Source organism: Perca fluviatilis, chromosome 13 (assembly GCF_010015445.1).
Source record: "Perca fluviatilis chromosome 13, GENO_Pfluv_1.0, whole genome shotgun sequence".
In the NCBI taxonomy this organism is placed as follows: Eukaryota; Metazoa; Chordata; class Actinopteri; order Perciformes; family Percidae; genus Perca; species Perca fluviatilis.
The window spans coordinates 19,055,077-19,067,349 of NC_053124.1; the positions used below are offsets into that span (position 1 = coordinate 19,055,077).

The following is a 12,273-nucleotide window of genomic DNA, read 5'->3' on the forward strand; positions in this document are numbered from 1 at the left end:
ATGATTTTTTTTTTCTTAAATAATCATTAAAGATTTATTTGAGACAAGTTCTTTGATGTATGGCCCATTATTATTTTTTTCAGTTAATATAATCCATCCATGGGTTGTTTTTTTTCTTCACAGTCACCGGTTGGTTTACCTCCCTTGACATGTTTTCTGACCTGAGTTAGTTCTTCAGGCAGCGCTTCACCGTACTCATATATAAATATGAGCATATAAATCCCGCCTACCATTCTAGGATTGACCATGGATGTATTATAATATACATGTTCTTATTATACATATATGGGATTGACGGGCCTAAAGTTCAACCATGGGTATAGAATTTGTTGGAGTTGATCATGGATGTTGATAGTCGGGGAGGACCCCGTTCTCTTAATACCTGTCTATGCTTAATAATACAGCCATGGGGAGGACTAGCTCCTGAAAGGCTGAACTCGGGGCAAACTGTTTCAATCATTCTTGGCCTTCATTGGTCAGCTGTAAGCGACGTCACAGGTTTGCCACTCTGAGGAAGCGGGAACCCCAACTCCATCATCCTCGACTGGATCTGTCTCCACGCTGGCTCGCCCTCTGATTGAAAAAGTGAGCTAAAACTTACGGACACGGTAAAGTACTGTTTAAGTAATGCTTATCAACAACAACTTGCCCACTTGTAGTAACACGGTTTTGTTGCGACGAATATAACGAAGATAGAGACATAGATAAATGAAACGGTTCCGGGAAAAGCACGTATGTGTGCTAACGTTAGCCATAACTTAACGTTAACATTACGCTATTTTGGCGGTGGCTCGCGATGTTAAACAGTGGGCACGGTTTTGGCTTAGCGTTGACACACTGGCTGTAGTAGCTTACCCCACAAGCCCCAGGCTAGCTCGGTAGTAACTTCTGATGGATCTGAATATGTTTCCAACCTCTATCGAGCCCCCTTTAACGTTATTAAACGTCTGGCTAGACGTTTAATAACGTTACAGAAAACAACTCCTCGGGATGTCCTGACAACACATTTTTCACAAAACAAACTCGGCGATCTAAGTTAGTGTTTTTGTAATTGGTGAGATCGTTCTTCTCGTTGAAACCGATTGAGAACTCGGACATTAGCAGGAATACCGGTGTTTCGGTTTAACGAGAGGCCATGTTAACTGGCGACCATCAGCCAAATGCGTCTGCTGTTGTCGTAGTGACGACAGCTGTTGAAAACGGGAAGAGAATACGTAGCTGTCCGCGTGAATGCCTTTCAATTAAGTTGTCATTAAAATGTTAAAACAACGACGTTTACGTTACCTCTCTGACTTGTCTTTGGAGTGTTGTCTGAGGAAACTTGTCAGTTCGCGGTTTGAATGTGGCTTGCTGTTAAGGAAAACAGGAAGACAGCGTTGCTCTTCCTGTTAATGTCTATAATACGTTTTATTGAATAGACCTATTAGTCTTCAGATCTTGTTTAAGTAAACACATGTCACGCATGGATGTATTAAGAGAATGATGTCCCGTAGAAAACTATGTAGCCCTTTTAAAAGTAGAAAATAAACTAATAAACAACTTGGATTCGAACTCATACCATTGTGGGGGAAAAAAAACATCTCAGCTGTCTAACGCACTGCGCCACCAAATTGCATTGTTGATTGATGGGCATGGCATGATATGAACTCAAACGTCACACAGAGTCTCTTAAAATTAGGAGGTAGCCAGATCAAGTTGTGACCATAACCACACTGCATGCAAATAACTGACAAGCTGCTCTTGCTCAGAAATTGTCTTTGTTTTGTTTGATTCTCACAAAAAATGCACGTCTTGTATGTTTGTCCATGGTAAACACATTGAAATAAACTTGAAACTCAAGTGTCCATCTCTGAAAAAATAATAAATAAATCAATAAATAAACAAACATGATTTCACGGGATTCGAACTTCGTGCCATTGTGGGGAAAAAAGCAAGAGACTAGAAACCTAGACCACAGGTTCTACAATGAGTTATGGTAAGTATAGCATCAAAATATCTCATATATCGTATATTTAAAACAGTAGGCAGCTAGATGAAGTTGTGACCACACTGTCCATGTACATAAGATCATTTTATTTTACTGGTTTCCAACACAATTAACAGCCATTTAAAACCAGATAATAAAATGGGTATAAAATGTTGATGTGGTAACAGTACAGTTTAAGTAGGCATTACAAAGCTGGCGCAAAGTGAGGTGTAAGTAAGTCGAAGGATATGCGAAAGTGATAAGGTAATAACACAATATGAATAGACAGTCATATCACTGCTGAGATTTAGTAAAGAGTCAAAATACAGTAATTGCAAACTATATAAATGCTGAAATGTAGTAAAAAGTCATTATATAGTTAGTGCAAAATGTGGTCTAGCTAGCGATGTAGAACAGTAGATGTAAAAAAAAAATGGTATGACAACAAAGGTGGGGAGAACAGTTGAACATGCCAGGGCAGATGAATAGTGCAAAAGAGCGTAAACAGATATGAAAGCAGTGCAGGTGAGGATGTGCATTTGTGCAACTGTGCATGGGGCATGGCAGATATAATGAAATAAGGGTGTGCAAAACGGAGCATGAATGATTAGATTCAACTTTATTGTCATTGTGCAGAGTACAGTGCAAAGACAGCGAAATGGTGCAAAAAAAAAGACAAAAAACATATGTATATCACATTGCACTTTTCTGCTTTTTAAGTATACAAGTATAGACAGATGTAGCATTATTTCAATGTGTTTACCATGGACAAACATACAAGACGTGCGTTTTTTGTGAGAATCAAACAAAACAAAGACAATTTCTGAGCAAGAGCAGCTTGTCAGTTATTTGCATGCAGTGTGGTTATGGTCACAACTTGATCTGGCTACCTCCTAATTTTAAGAGACTCTGTGTGACGTTTGAGTTCATATCATGCCATGCCCATCAATTAATGATGCAATGTGGTGGCGCAGTGCGTTAGACAGCTGAGATGGTTTTTTTCCCCCACAATGGTATGAGTTCGAATCCAAGTTGTTTATTAATTTATTTTCTACTTTTAAAAGGGCTACATAGTTTTCTACGGGACATCATTCTCTTAATACATCCATGCGTGACATGTGTTTACTTAAACAAGATCTGAAGACTAATAGGTCTATTCAATAAAACGTATTATAGACATTAAAAGGAAGAGCAACGCTGTCTTCCTGTTTTCCTTAACAGCAAGCCACATTCAAACCGCGAACTGACAAGTTTCCTCAGACAACACTCCAAAGACAAGTCAGAGAGGTAACGTAAACGTCGTTGTTTTAACATTTTAATGACAACTTAATTGAAAGGCATTCACGCGGACAGCTACGTATTCTCTTCCCGTTTTCAACAGCTGTCGTCACTACGACAACAGCAGACGCATTTGGCTGATGGTCGCCAGTTAACATGGCCTCTCGTTAAACCGAAACACCGGTGAAACCCTAATCAAAGGAGGGCATAGGGTTTCAGCTGTATAGTCACAGATGTAAGTTATCTTTCAGCAGGAGAGACTGCTAACAGAATGCATCTGTAAAATACAATGTTAAAGGTCCCATGACATGGTGCTCTTTGGATGCTTTTATATAGACCTTAGTGGTCCCCTAATACTATATCTGAAGTCTCTTTCCCGAAATTCAGCCTTGGTGCAGAATTACAGCCACTAGAGCCAGTCCCACAATTAGCTTTCCTTAGGATGTGCCATTTCTGTGTCTGTAGCTATTGAGGAGGAGAGAGGGGGGGGCAAGGTGGATGGTGGGGGTGTGGCCTTGACCAACTGCCACTTTTCTCATTGGAAAGCCATGATTTCTCTCTCCCATGGGTTGGCCAAATTCTCTGGCCAGGCAAAGCAGAGAAAGGGGAGGTAACCTTGCTTGTTTGAACTCATAACAAGCAAGATTCCAGAACGGCTCATCTGAGCTTTCATTTTCTCAAAGGCAGAGCAGGATACCCAGGGCTATCACCATTTTAAGCCAATTGGGGACCATAGGCAGGCTGGGGGAACACATATTAATGTTAAAAAACCTCATAAAGTGAAATTTTCATGCCATGGGACCTTTAAATCAAACCATTTTGTTCCAAGTTGTGGGTGGTCTGATAAATCTTAAAGTCACACGACCACCTTCACAGATCACCTCCCACCAAATCTCAGTGTTCCTCATAGTTTTGTCCATCATAATGTCATTTTATAATGTCTGTAAACTGAATTATGCATTCATATTCATATTGAGTTGTGTTGGTTGTAATTATTAATTTTAGTAGAGTGCTAAATGTAGGGTCGGGGTTGGGGGATTCTCATAAAGTTAACCTGCAGCAGAATACTGTATACTTGTTAGTAGTTTTCGATTAAGATTTGTGTTGCTTCATTTACATTAACTCAAGTTTTTCTTTTAATAATGGATCCTATCAACATGGTCCAAGACTTCAGTCAGTGTTTCTCTATCACCAGTAATTGTTTTTTTATTGTAGATTTTCCATGACAAACAAATAAACAGAAGGGGCAAACACACAGTACAAAGACATATCAGCGTAACTACAAATGAGTGACAGTACAAACATATGAAATATGAGGGTGGGAGTGGGTGGGGGGGATTACAGTGTTTAAGTTATTTCATGCCTGTGTTTCTGTCTGACACAACATGTCACATCAGTGAAGTTGTGAGTGTAACTAATGAAGTGATTGGCATTCCTAACTAGACTAGAAGCCTTCCTTTTGACCTCCTTCCATTCATCCATATACAGTGTTTATTTTATATGTTCATTCATGAGTTGCATAATTTTTGTCTAAATTACTGAAGTTTTTATGTTCGAGAATGTGTTCATAAAGTGTCAACATGAGTTCAGTAAACAGCCTGCAGCCTACTGCAACTTCAACTGACTGCTTGTAATAAGACTCTTCTCTTTTACAGATCTAAAGCTTCACAGATGGCTTGTGAGAAAGAAATATGGCAAAAGCTTGGAGAGGGCTTTGTCCAGGAATATTACAACCAGTTTGACAATACCAACAGGTCGGGACTGGGTAACCTATACGTAAGTTTGTTAAGTGTCCATTTAATTACTGCCTGTTTTGATAAACATTATTAACATATGGTGTCAACACTGAAGAACCAAATTTCATCACACTTGACATTTACAGTTGAAGTTGTAAATACTATGATTAATGGTATTAAAAAAAATATATTGTGTGCACGTATTTGGTGTAAACATGTTTTTTTTTCTTAGTCTGCTGACGCCTGTTTGACGTGGGAAGGTTCACCTTTTCAGGGGAGAGAAGCCATCACTGGCAAATTGGCAGTAAGTATCTCTTCTTAATCAGTTTGTATTAATCGCAATCCAGAAAATGTGGGAAAAGTAGGCTTCCCTAACAGGTTAGTAGTAATGGAAGAAAAAGAGCAGAGCCGTTCACTGGCAGCTCCCTGACCAAGCACCTTTTCTTTGTGTGTATATGTGGTATTGTACATTCTATTAATAAATGCTGTTGTTTCCAATCCACAGAACTTGCCTTTCAAGCGTATTAAGCACATTATCACAGAACAAGACTTCCAACCCACGATAGATAGTTGTATCCTCATCATGGTGTTCGGACAGTTACAGGTAAGCTGGTCCATTTTTGTTGATACCCTTGGGTCTGCAAATGGGGTCTGTATCAAGCAAATTCAACTCAGTCTGGCTCTCTTTGGGTTACATGACTTCACTGAACCTAACATTGACCATCCTGGATAACTGGTTAGCTGGTTATTAACTGGCTTTGTTAACTATGGGTTTTCCAATCCAGCTACGAGAGTGTTCATGTAAAAGAGGCAGTGTTTTTATTTATAAGCAACATCGTCAGAGCCATTAATGAAGTACTTAATGTCAAATGTGATGAAATTTGGTTAAAGCGACAGCAAAAAGTAAAATGTATATACAATCACTTAACTAAAGGCGCTTTGGAAACACTAGCAATAATTTCCAAATATTAAAACTAAAGTAAGGCTATTAATAATGGGAAAATTGTTATACATGTCTTTAGTGTAGAGTAATTAGTGATTATGTTGTTTTTCGGTCTGATGACGATCAAACACGAGTTTGTGATGCACATAAAACATTTCTGCTGCCAAAGAAGAGAGGAGAAGAAAAGAGTGACAACTGTCTTCCTTAACAATAAATTTGTCTATGAATATTGCATGTAAGGTAAAAAAAAAAAAAAAACTGATTTATGTATAATACATTTCTGTTTTAGTTAACATTACAGTTCATTTCATCATTGTGCTTACAAATACTTCAAAAACCTTTTCTGCAACAGGTAGATGATGATCCACCAATGGCCTTCCATCAAGTGTTCATGCTGAAGTCCCAAAACTGCGCATGGGCATGCACAAATGATGTGTTCCGGTTGGGGATACACAACATACCAGTGTAGTGATCTGGACTTGTCAGTTCACACACACTGACATCTAGCTCAGAGTTTGTACTATGGTCATGCTGTCATTAAAAACACAAGGGATTCATGTAAAATATTTTACAATACATCTATAAGCATGCTACTTGTATTAAAGCTGTCATGTCAAATTGCATTCCTGTCCAATAAAAGGATTTATTAGTCTGAAATAGTCATTTGGGGGATTTTTGTCATCCACTCTAGATAATGTGGTTTTGTTATAGCACGTGTATGAGCAGTAGAGGCGCTACAGTCCCTCTGTGTGGGTGTCGTTTAAAGGGCTTAAACAACAAAGCTACAGCCGCATCCACACATGAGGTTATGCGACGCAGTACTAGCCCGAAGAACCAAATTCAGTACTTCGAATGACACCGACGGTGAAATAATTGTCTTCTCAGAAAATGGATCTCATGAATATAAGTCGGCAATCTGATAAAGAATCGGTAAGCAGTTTCAATACACTAATGTATGTCATGTCAAAATAACCTACGTAAGTTATTGTCAGTGGGTCAACCTTAACGGAGTCCTCCGGATAAATGGAGGTGTTTTCGGCTTTGCTTTGTAAAGTTCAAGTCTTAGCTATATGAATATACATTAATCCGACATTTTAACTGTTTCAAAACTGGCCTTGTGTGTCCATGTAAGCTAACGTTAGCTACCTTATCTGTCGGTAAGGTCGATAATTGTGTCAAAAACTAATGATCTAGGATGGCGATGGCATGATCCGCCCTACTCTTCCTCTGATTGGCTAGTACTCTATGTCTGCTTTGCTTGGGTTGGTTAGGTTTAGGCAAGAGGAATGGGATTGGTTAGGGTTAGGGTAAGAATGTGAGGGTAAGGCAACTTGACATGCCTTCGCCATCCTGGGGTAGAAAAATACATCCGTGATGTGTAGGGGCGGTTAGCTCTGAAGACTGCAGATATTCCGAATGAACTCTTCTAACTGTAATTTATGCTATCTGAATTGGACTGCTTATTGGTTAGCCTTGCTGGACTTTGTAGACTACCTGTGGTATGAATTGTTTATGTATTTATTTTGTTGTGTTTGTATGTATGCAAATGTTCTCAATACATTTATTGAAGAAAAAAATACAGTACGGTGGTTTTCGGATGCTGCGTTCCAGTCATGGGTTAGTTATTTAGCTAGCTAGCTAGTCGGAGGTGCCTTGCATGTATAAACCATAGATATAAATCAAACGGAGGAGGATAAATGAGACAGACGCCATTAAACATTTTATTTTATGGTACTATTAGCTAAACTTGGAAACGTACAAATATACTTAACGTTGTTGTGACGTCAGACAACTGCTACTTCATGAAGTCGGGGTAGATTTCCCCCGAGTTTACCAGTAAAAGAAAGTGAAAGGGAAGGGAGGCAGTCTCAACCGTTGAAAAAATGCAGTTATATTTTGCAAAACAATTTAGCTAAGCAATAATGTAACTATTTTTTAATTTAATTTATTTATTTATTAACAGGGAAAATGCTCATTAATCAACAGCAAAGCAACTGTAAATGAGCCAGATTGAGCTCAGCAGGCTAATTTTCATCTGTTGTCCCTGGCCAGTTTGAAAATGGCAACCTGAAAAGAATAAAATGAAAGTCAACATATAAAAACATCATACACAGACCAACATCAAAATAAAAAACAGACAATGCACAACAACAATTAACAAACACAACACATCATCATACAACATGCAACATGACAAAACAAATCTGCAGGCAGGCAGCAATCTAATATGCACATATCTGGTTATCAACAGTGATGGACTGGCCATCTGGAATTTGGGCAAATGCCAGAACCCCATATGGACCCCTATGGGCTACTACTGATAATTTGTCTTTGGTTAATTTTGATAATCTAAATTTAGCAATTAAAAAACAAACACAATAAAAATTCCACACTAAATGTGAGGTGAAAATATGTTTACTTTTACTGTGCTCTGGCTCTTTAGAATGGCTTCAAAGATAAAGACCCAGACTGCCAAAATGGTTCAGAGAAAGAGGGAGAACCTTTGCTCCGAGATAACCCCAGACGGTTTGTCATCTTCCCCATCCAGTACCCCGACATCTGGAAGATGTACAAGCAGGCACAGGCCTCCTTCTGGACGGTGGAGGAGGTGGGTATCAGTTTTACTGTACTGACTAAATGTTGTTATTTTAGTGTTTCAGCAGCTGGCTTAAGGGTAGGTTTTACTTACCAAATGTATTTTGATGTAACACAAACTTTACAGTATCATTCTATTTAAGGTAGATTAAATATTACAGATGTGACACAAATTACAAATGAACCTTGCTGTCTTGACAGCAGTTGAAATGCACACGACTCATTAAAAAAGTGATACTGTTTGCTTTTCAGGTTGATCCCACAAAGACATACTGTATTGCAGCCCTCCACAAAAACACACAAAAAAACTAAAAGAAACACTGTTGTCCAATACAGCCTGCTACCACTGGGAAAACCTAAATAATGTAGGAGACTGACAGGTGTACATTTGATGTTGTGTCTTTCAGGTTGATCTAACCAAAGACTTGCCACACTGGGACCGTTTGAAACCTGAGGAGAAACACTTCATCTCCCATGTGCTAGCCTTCTTTGCTGCAAGTGATGGTATCGTCAATGAGAACCTGGTGAGGGATTTCACTCAGATGTAACAGATGTTTTTAGACTGTATGCCTCAAGAGATTGAGCATTTCTTCATCAACCTACCACGGTCACCAATGTTTTTCAGAGCAGATGATACTTTTGAAACTATAGTGCGCAACTCATTTATATTAATAAATGTCCATTACTTTGAAGCCATTGCCAAATGAGTTGATACAAAGCTAATCAAGCCTATCAGCCCCACAAACTGTATTTCTCAGTATGGCTATGTTTAGAAGATGGCGTGGTCCGTCAACATTCGTGCGCAGAAGCTTGAGTGATGTGTTTTACGTCACCGCTAAGAAAAGGACAACAGCAGCGTTCAGATCTGGAGACAAAGAGGACATAAAAATGACAAGCTAATTATCTCTTCTGAAGAGTCCATCATGTTTTTTTTTTAATCCTCCGTGTTTAGCAACTGCGTAGAGGAGGGGTGGAGGTTGGATGCTTCGACAGTGTTGTTGTCATTACTTAGAATTGCTCATGGGAGCGACAGAAACTAAGCACTATAGCTTTAAAAACGTATTGCGTTTGTGTCTTATCTAACAGGTGCAGAGGTTCTGCCAGGAGGTGCAGGTCCCTGAAGCACGCTCCTTCTACAGCTTCCAGATCCTTATAGAGACTGTTCATTCAGAGATGTACAGCATGCTCATCAACACTTACATCAGGGACCTGAAGGAGAGGTTCGTTTTTCTTTTCTTTTTGGATCCTCACTTCTTATGTTCAGTGGCAATGGTTAGATGAAGGTAAAGATTATGTGCCTCGGCGCTTTTTGGAGCAAGTGCATAACCATAGTCAGACAAATTCTCCCCATATATCTAATCTTCTGAAGATTCAATCAAACTGTAAGACTTGCACCTGTTCATCACAGGCTACAGTCTATTCCACATTGTGGGGATTTCTGTTGCATTCCCAGCTGCAGCAGCTATGACCTACCTACAGAGCAGGAAGGCAACAATTTCATGGATTTTTGCTGCATTTTAATTTAGGTAGATTTGTTATTTATTTTCAATCTTATTTCTTTTGATCTCACTAAAAAAAAATGCAAGTAAGTCTTTAACTTTTAATAATTACTGTATTTGTTATGCTGAGTCTATATGTCCGAGCTATAGTAGGTAATTTGGTATTAACTGTGTGTTTCAGGGACAACTTATTTAATGCCACTCAGACCATGCCTTGTGTGAGACGAAAAGCAGACTGGGCCCTCCAGTGGATAAATGACAGCAAATCCACATTTGGTAAGGAGGATACATGTACCACTTTCAAAACATCATATTGTAAATTACATAATACTGAGAAACTCTCACTTGGAGGAGCTTCCCATTCATCTTTGGTTAATAGTAGTTTTGACATTTTCTTTGCCCAAAAGGAGAGCGAATTGTGGCCTTTGCGGCAGTGGAGGGCATCTTCTTCTCTGGTTCATTCGCTGCCATCTATTGGCTCAAGAAGAGAGGACTAATGCCTGGCCTTACCTACTCCAACGAGCTGATTAGCAGGGATGAGGTGAGATTAATTCACAAACCAAAAGACATTTAGTTTAATCTGTCAAAAGAACCACCAACTTTGAGTGCAGCTGGAATAAACAATTATGTACAACACGGCGAAAAGGGCTTATGCTTGATCTCAGGCCGCTTTGTTTGACACACCTGCGTAGTGTGCACATTTTCCCTCTCATTTCAGGCCATTGAACTAACTCTGAGGTTACTGTACTACTGTCTGCATTTCCCACTTCACCGATTCGACAGCTGGCTTGTTTAGCTCTTCCATTCACACTTTGCTGTTTACAAATTGTCAGAGTAGCTACGGTGCTCTTCAGTCAGTTTGGGTAGTAATATGGTCACAGTATGCATATCAAGGCAGTAAAGACACTGATCTTCTCTATGTCAACTACTCTGACGTGTATTGATGTGTTTCCTAGGGCCTGCACTGTAACTTTGCCTGCCTGCTGTACAGCTACCTGGTGAAGAAGCCATCAGAGGACCGAGTGAAGGACATCATCACCAAAGCTGTTAGCATTGAGCAGGTCAGCTAATGTTGGTGGGAATATACTCAAACCAGACTACACATTATACATTATTGAAACATACAGTATAAATATACAGTATAGCTGCTTGTTTTTCACTGTTTACTGTGTTTATATTGACCCCTATTATAATAAACCAAAAGACCAAAATCTTGATGGCCCATACTAGTTTTATTAAAACATAAAACTATCATGTTTGGTATTGCAGGAGTTTTTGACAGAGGCCTTGCCAGTGGATCTCATTGGAATCAACTGTTGTCTGATGAAGCAGTACATTGAGTATGTGGCCGACCGGCTTCTCGCTGACCTCGGACTGGCCAAGGTAATTATTATTATTAAATAGATATTATGAAAGCCAATTGGTCATTACTCATTGAACCCCTTTATACTGTGGTAGTTGTTGTTAGAGCAGAAGACCCCTGGGTTGAGAAGAATTTAAGTCCCACTATAAAAGCTAGAGTCTTGCAAAAATTACCATAATGACAAATTATTTGACGAAAGAAATGTAATTTAATAACGTCAAGATGTGTTAAATAATTATTACTTTTGTTCCTGCTGTTTGCGGTTTGTAATAGTGTAAAATGTAAGTAACCTTTTTTTTCTCTCTCCTTTAATCAAAAGGTATACCAAGCTGAAAACCCATTTGACTTCATGGAGTCCATTTCATTAGAAGGGAAAACCAACTTCTTTGAGAAACGAGTAGCGGAGTATCAGAGATTTGGAGTTATGTCAAGCATGACGGACTGTGAATTCACTCTGGATGCGGACTTCTGAACTGGAGATAACATTCTGTAACATATTTGATAAATGTGACCTATTTATTTATTTTGTTTAAGCAGTTAATGACAAAAGACAGCCTCAAGTCTTGTTACAATACTATCAAAAGTATTACAATAGGATGAATGAATAGTTGACAGGTTAAAGATGCAGTCTTCCAGCAGATACATACAACCTTTTGGCAATAGAGACTGAGAATTAGCTTTTATCTTGACAAGGAAAGCATATGACCTAAGTTTTGGTTAAACATAAATATTTGAGTGAGGTGAATGATAGGGGTGATTATTATGTACCTCATTGGGCATCTGAAGATGGTTAATATCTAGAATATATTTTATTGAGTCTGCAGTTCTGGCAGCTGGCTTCTATGGTTAATTGTTTTAACATTTTTACAATAAAATGTTTTTTAAAATGAAAA

The 12,273-nt window shown here is 38.8% G+C and overlaps 2 protein-coding genes across 5 annotated transcripts; both read left to right on the forward strand.

The window, feature by feature from the left end:
- Positions 1-462: 462 nt before the first annotated feature.
- Positions 463-6,580, forward strand: LOC120571286 (nuclear transport factor 2-like). 2 transcript variants are annotated; one of them, XM_039820157.1, is made up of 5 exons: positions 463-585; positions 4,900-5,020; positions 5,213-5,284; positions 5,486-5,584; positions 6,276-6,580. In XM_039820157.1, the coding sequence occupies exons 2-5, from the start codon at positions 4,916-4,918 to the stop codon at positions 6,390-6,392; spliced, it is 393 nt and encodes a 130-aa protein (XP_039676091.1). In that variant the 5' UTR covers positions 463-585; positions 4,900-4,915; the 3' UTR covers positions 6,393-6,580. The 2 variants fall into 2 exon arrangements, with proteins under 2 accessions (XP_039676091.1, XP_039676090.1); XM_039820156.1 differs by having other exon boundaries at positions 476-608.
- A 104-nt stretch (positions 6,581-6,684) lies between these two features.
- On the forward strand, positions 6,685-12,273 carry rrm2b (ribonucleotide reductase M2 b). 3 transcript variants are annotated; one of them, XM_039820154.1, is made up of 9 exons: positions 6,685-6,853; positions 8,367-8,531; positions 8,926-9,042; positions 9,605-9,738; positions 10,199-10,293; positions 10,425-10,558; positions 10,974-11,078; positions 11,287-11,400; positions 11,700-12,273. In XM_039820154.1, exons 1-9 carry the CDS (start codon positions 6,812-6,814, stop codon positions 11,850-11,852), a joined length of 1,059 nt encoding a protein of 352 aa, XP_039676088.1. In that variant the 5' UTR covers positions 6,685-6,811; the 3' UTR covers positions 11,853-12,273. The 3 variants fall into 3 exon arrangements, with proteins under 3 accessions (XP_039676088.1, XP_039676089.1, XP_039676087.1); XM_039820155.1 differs by having other exon boundaries at positions 8,472-8,531; XM_039820153.1 differs by lacking the exon at positions 6,685-6,853 and adding an exon at positions 7,213-7,422.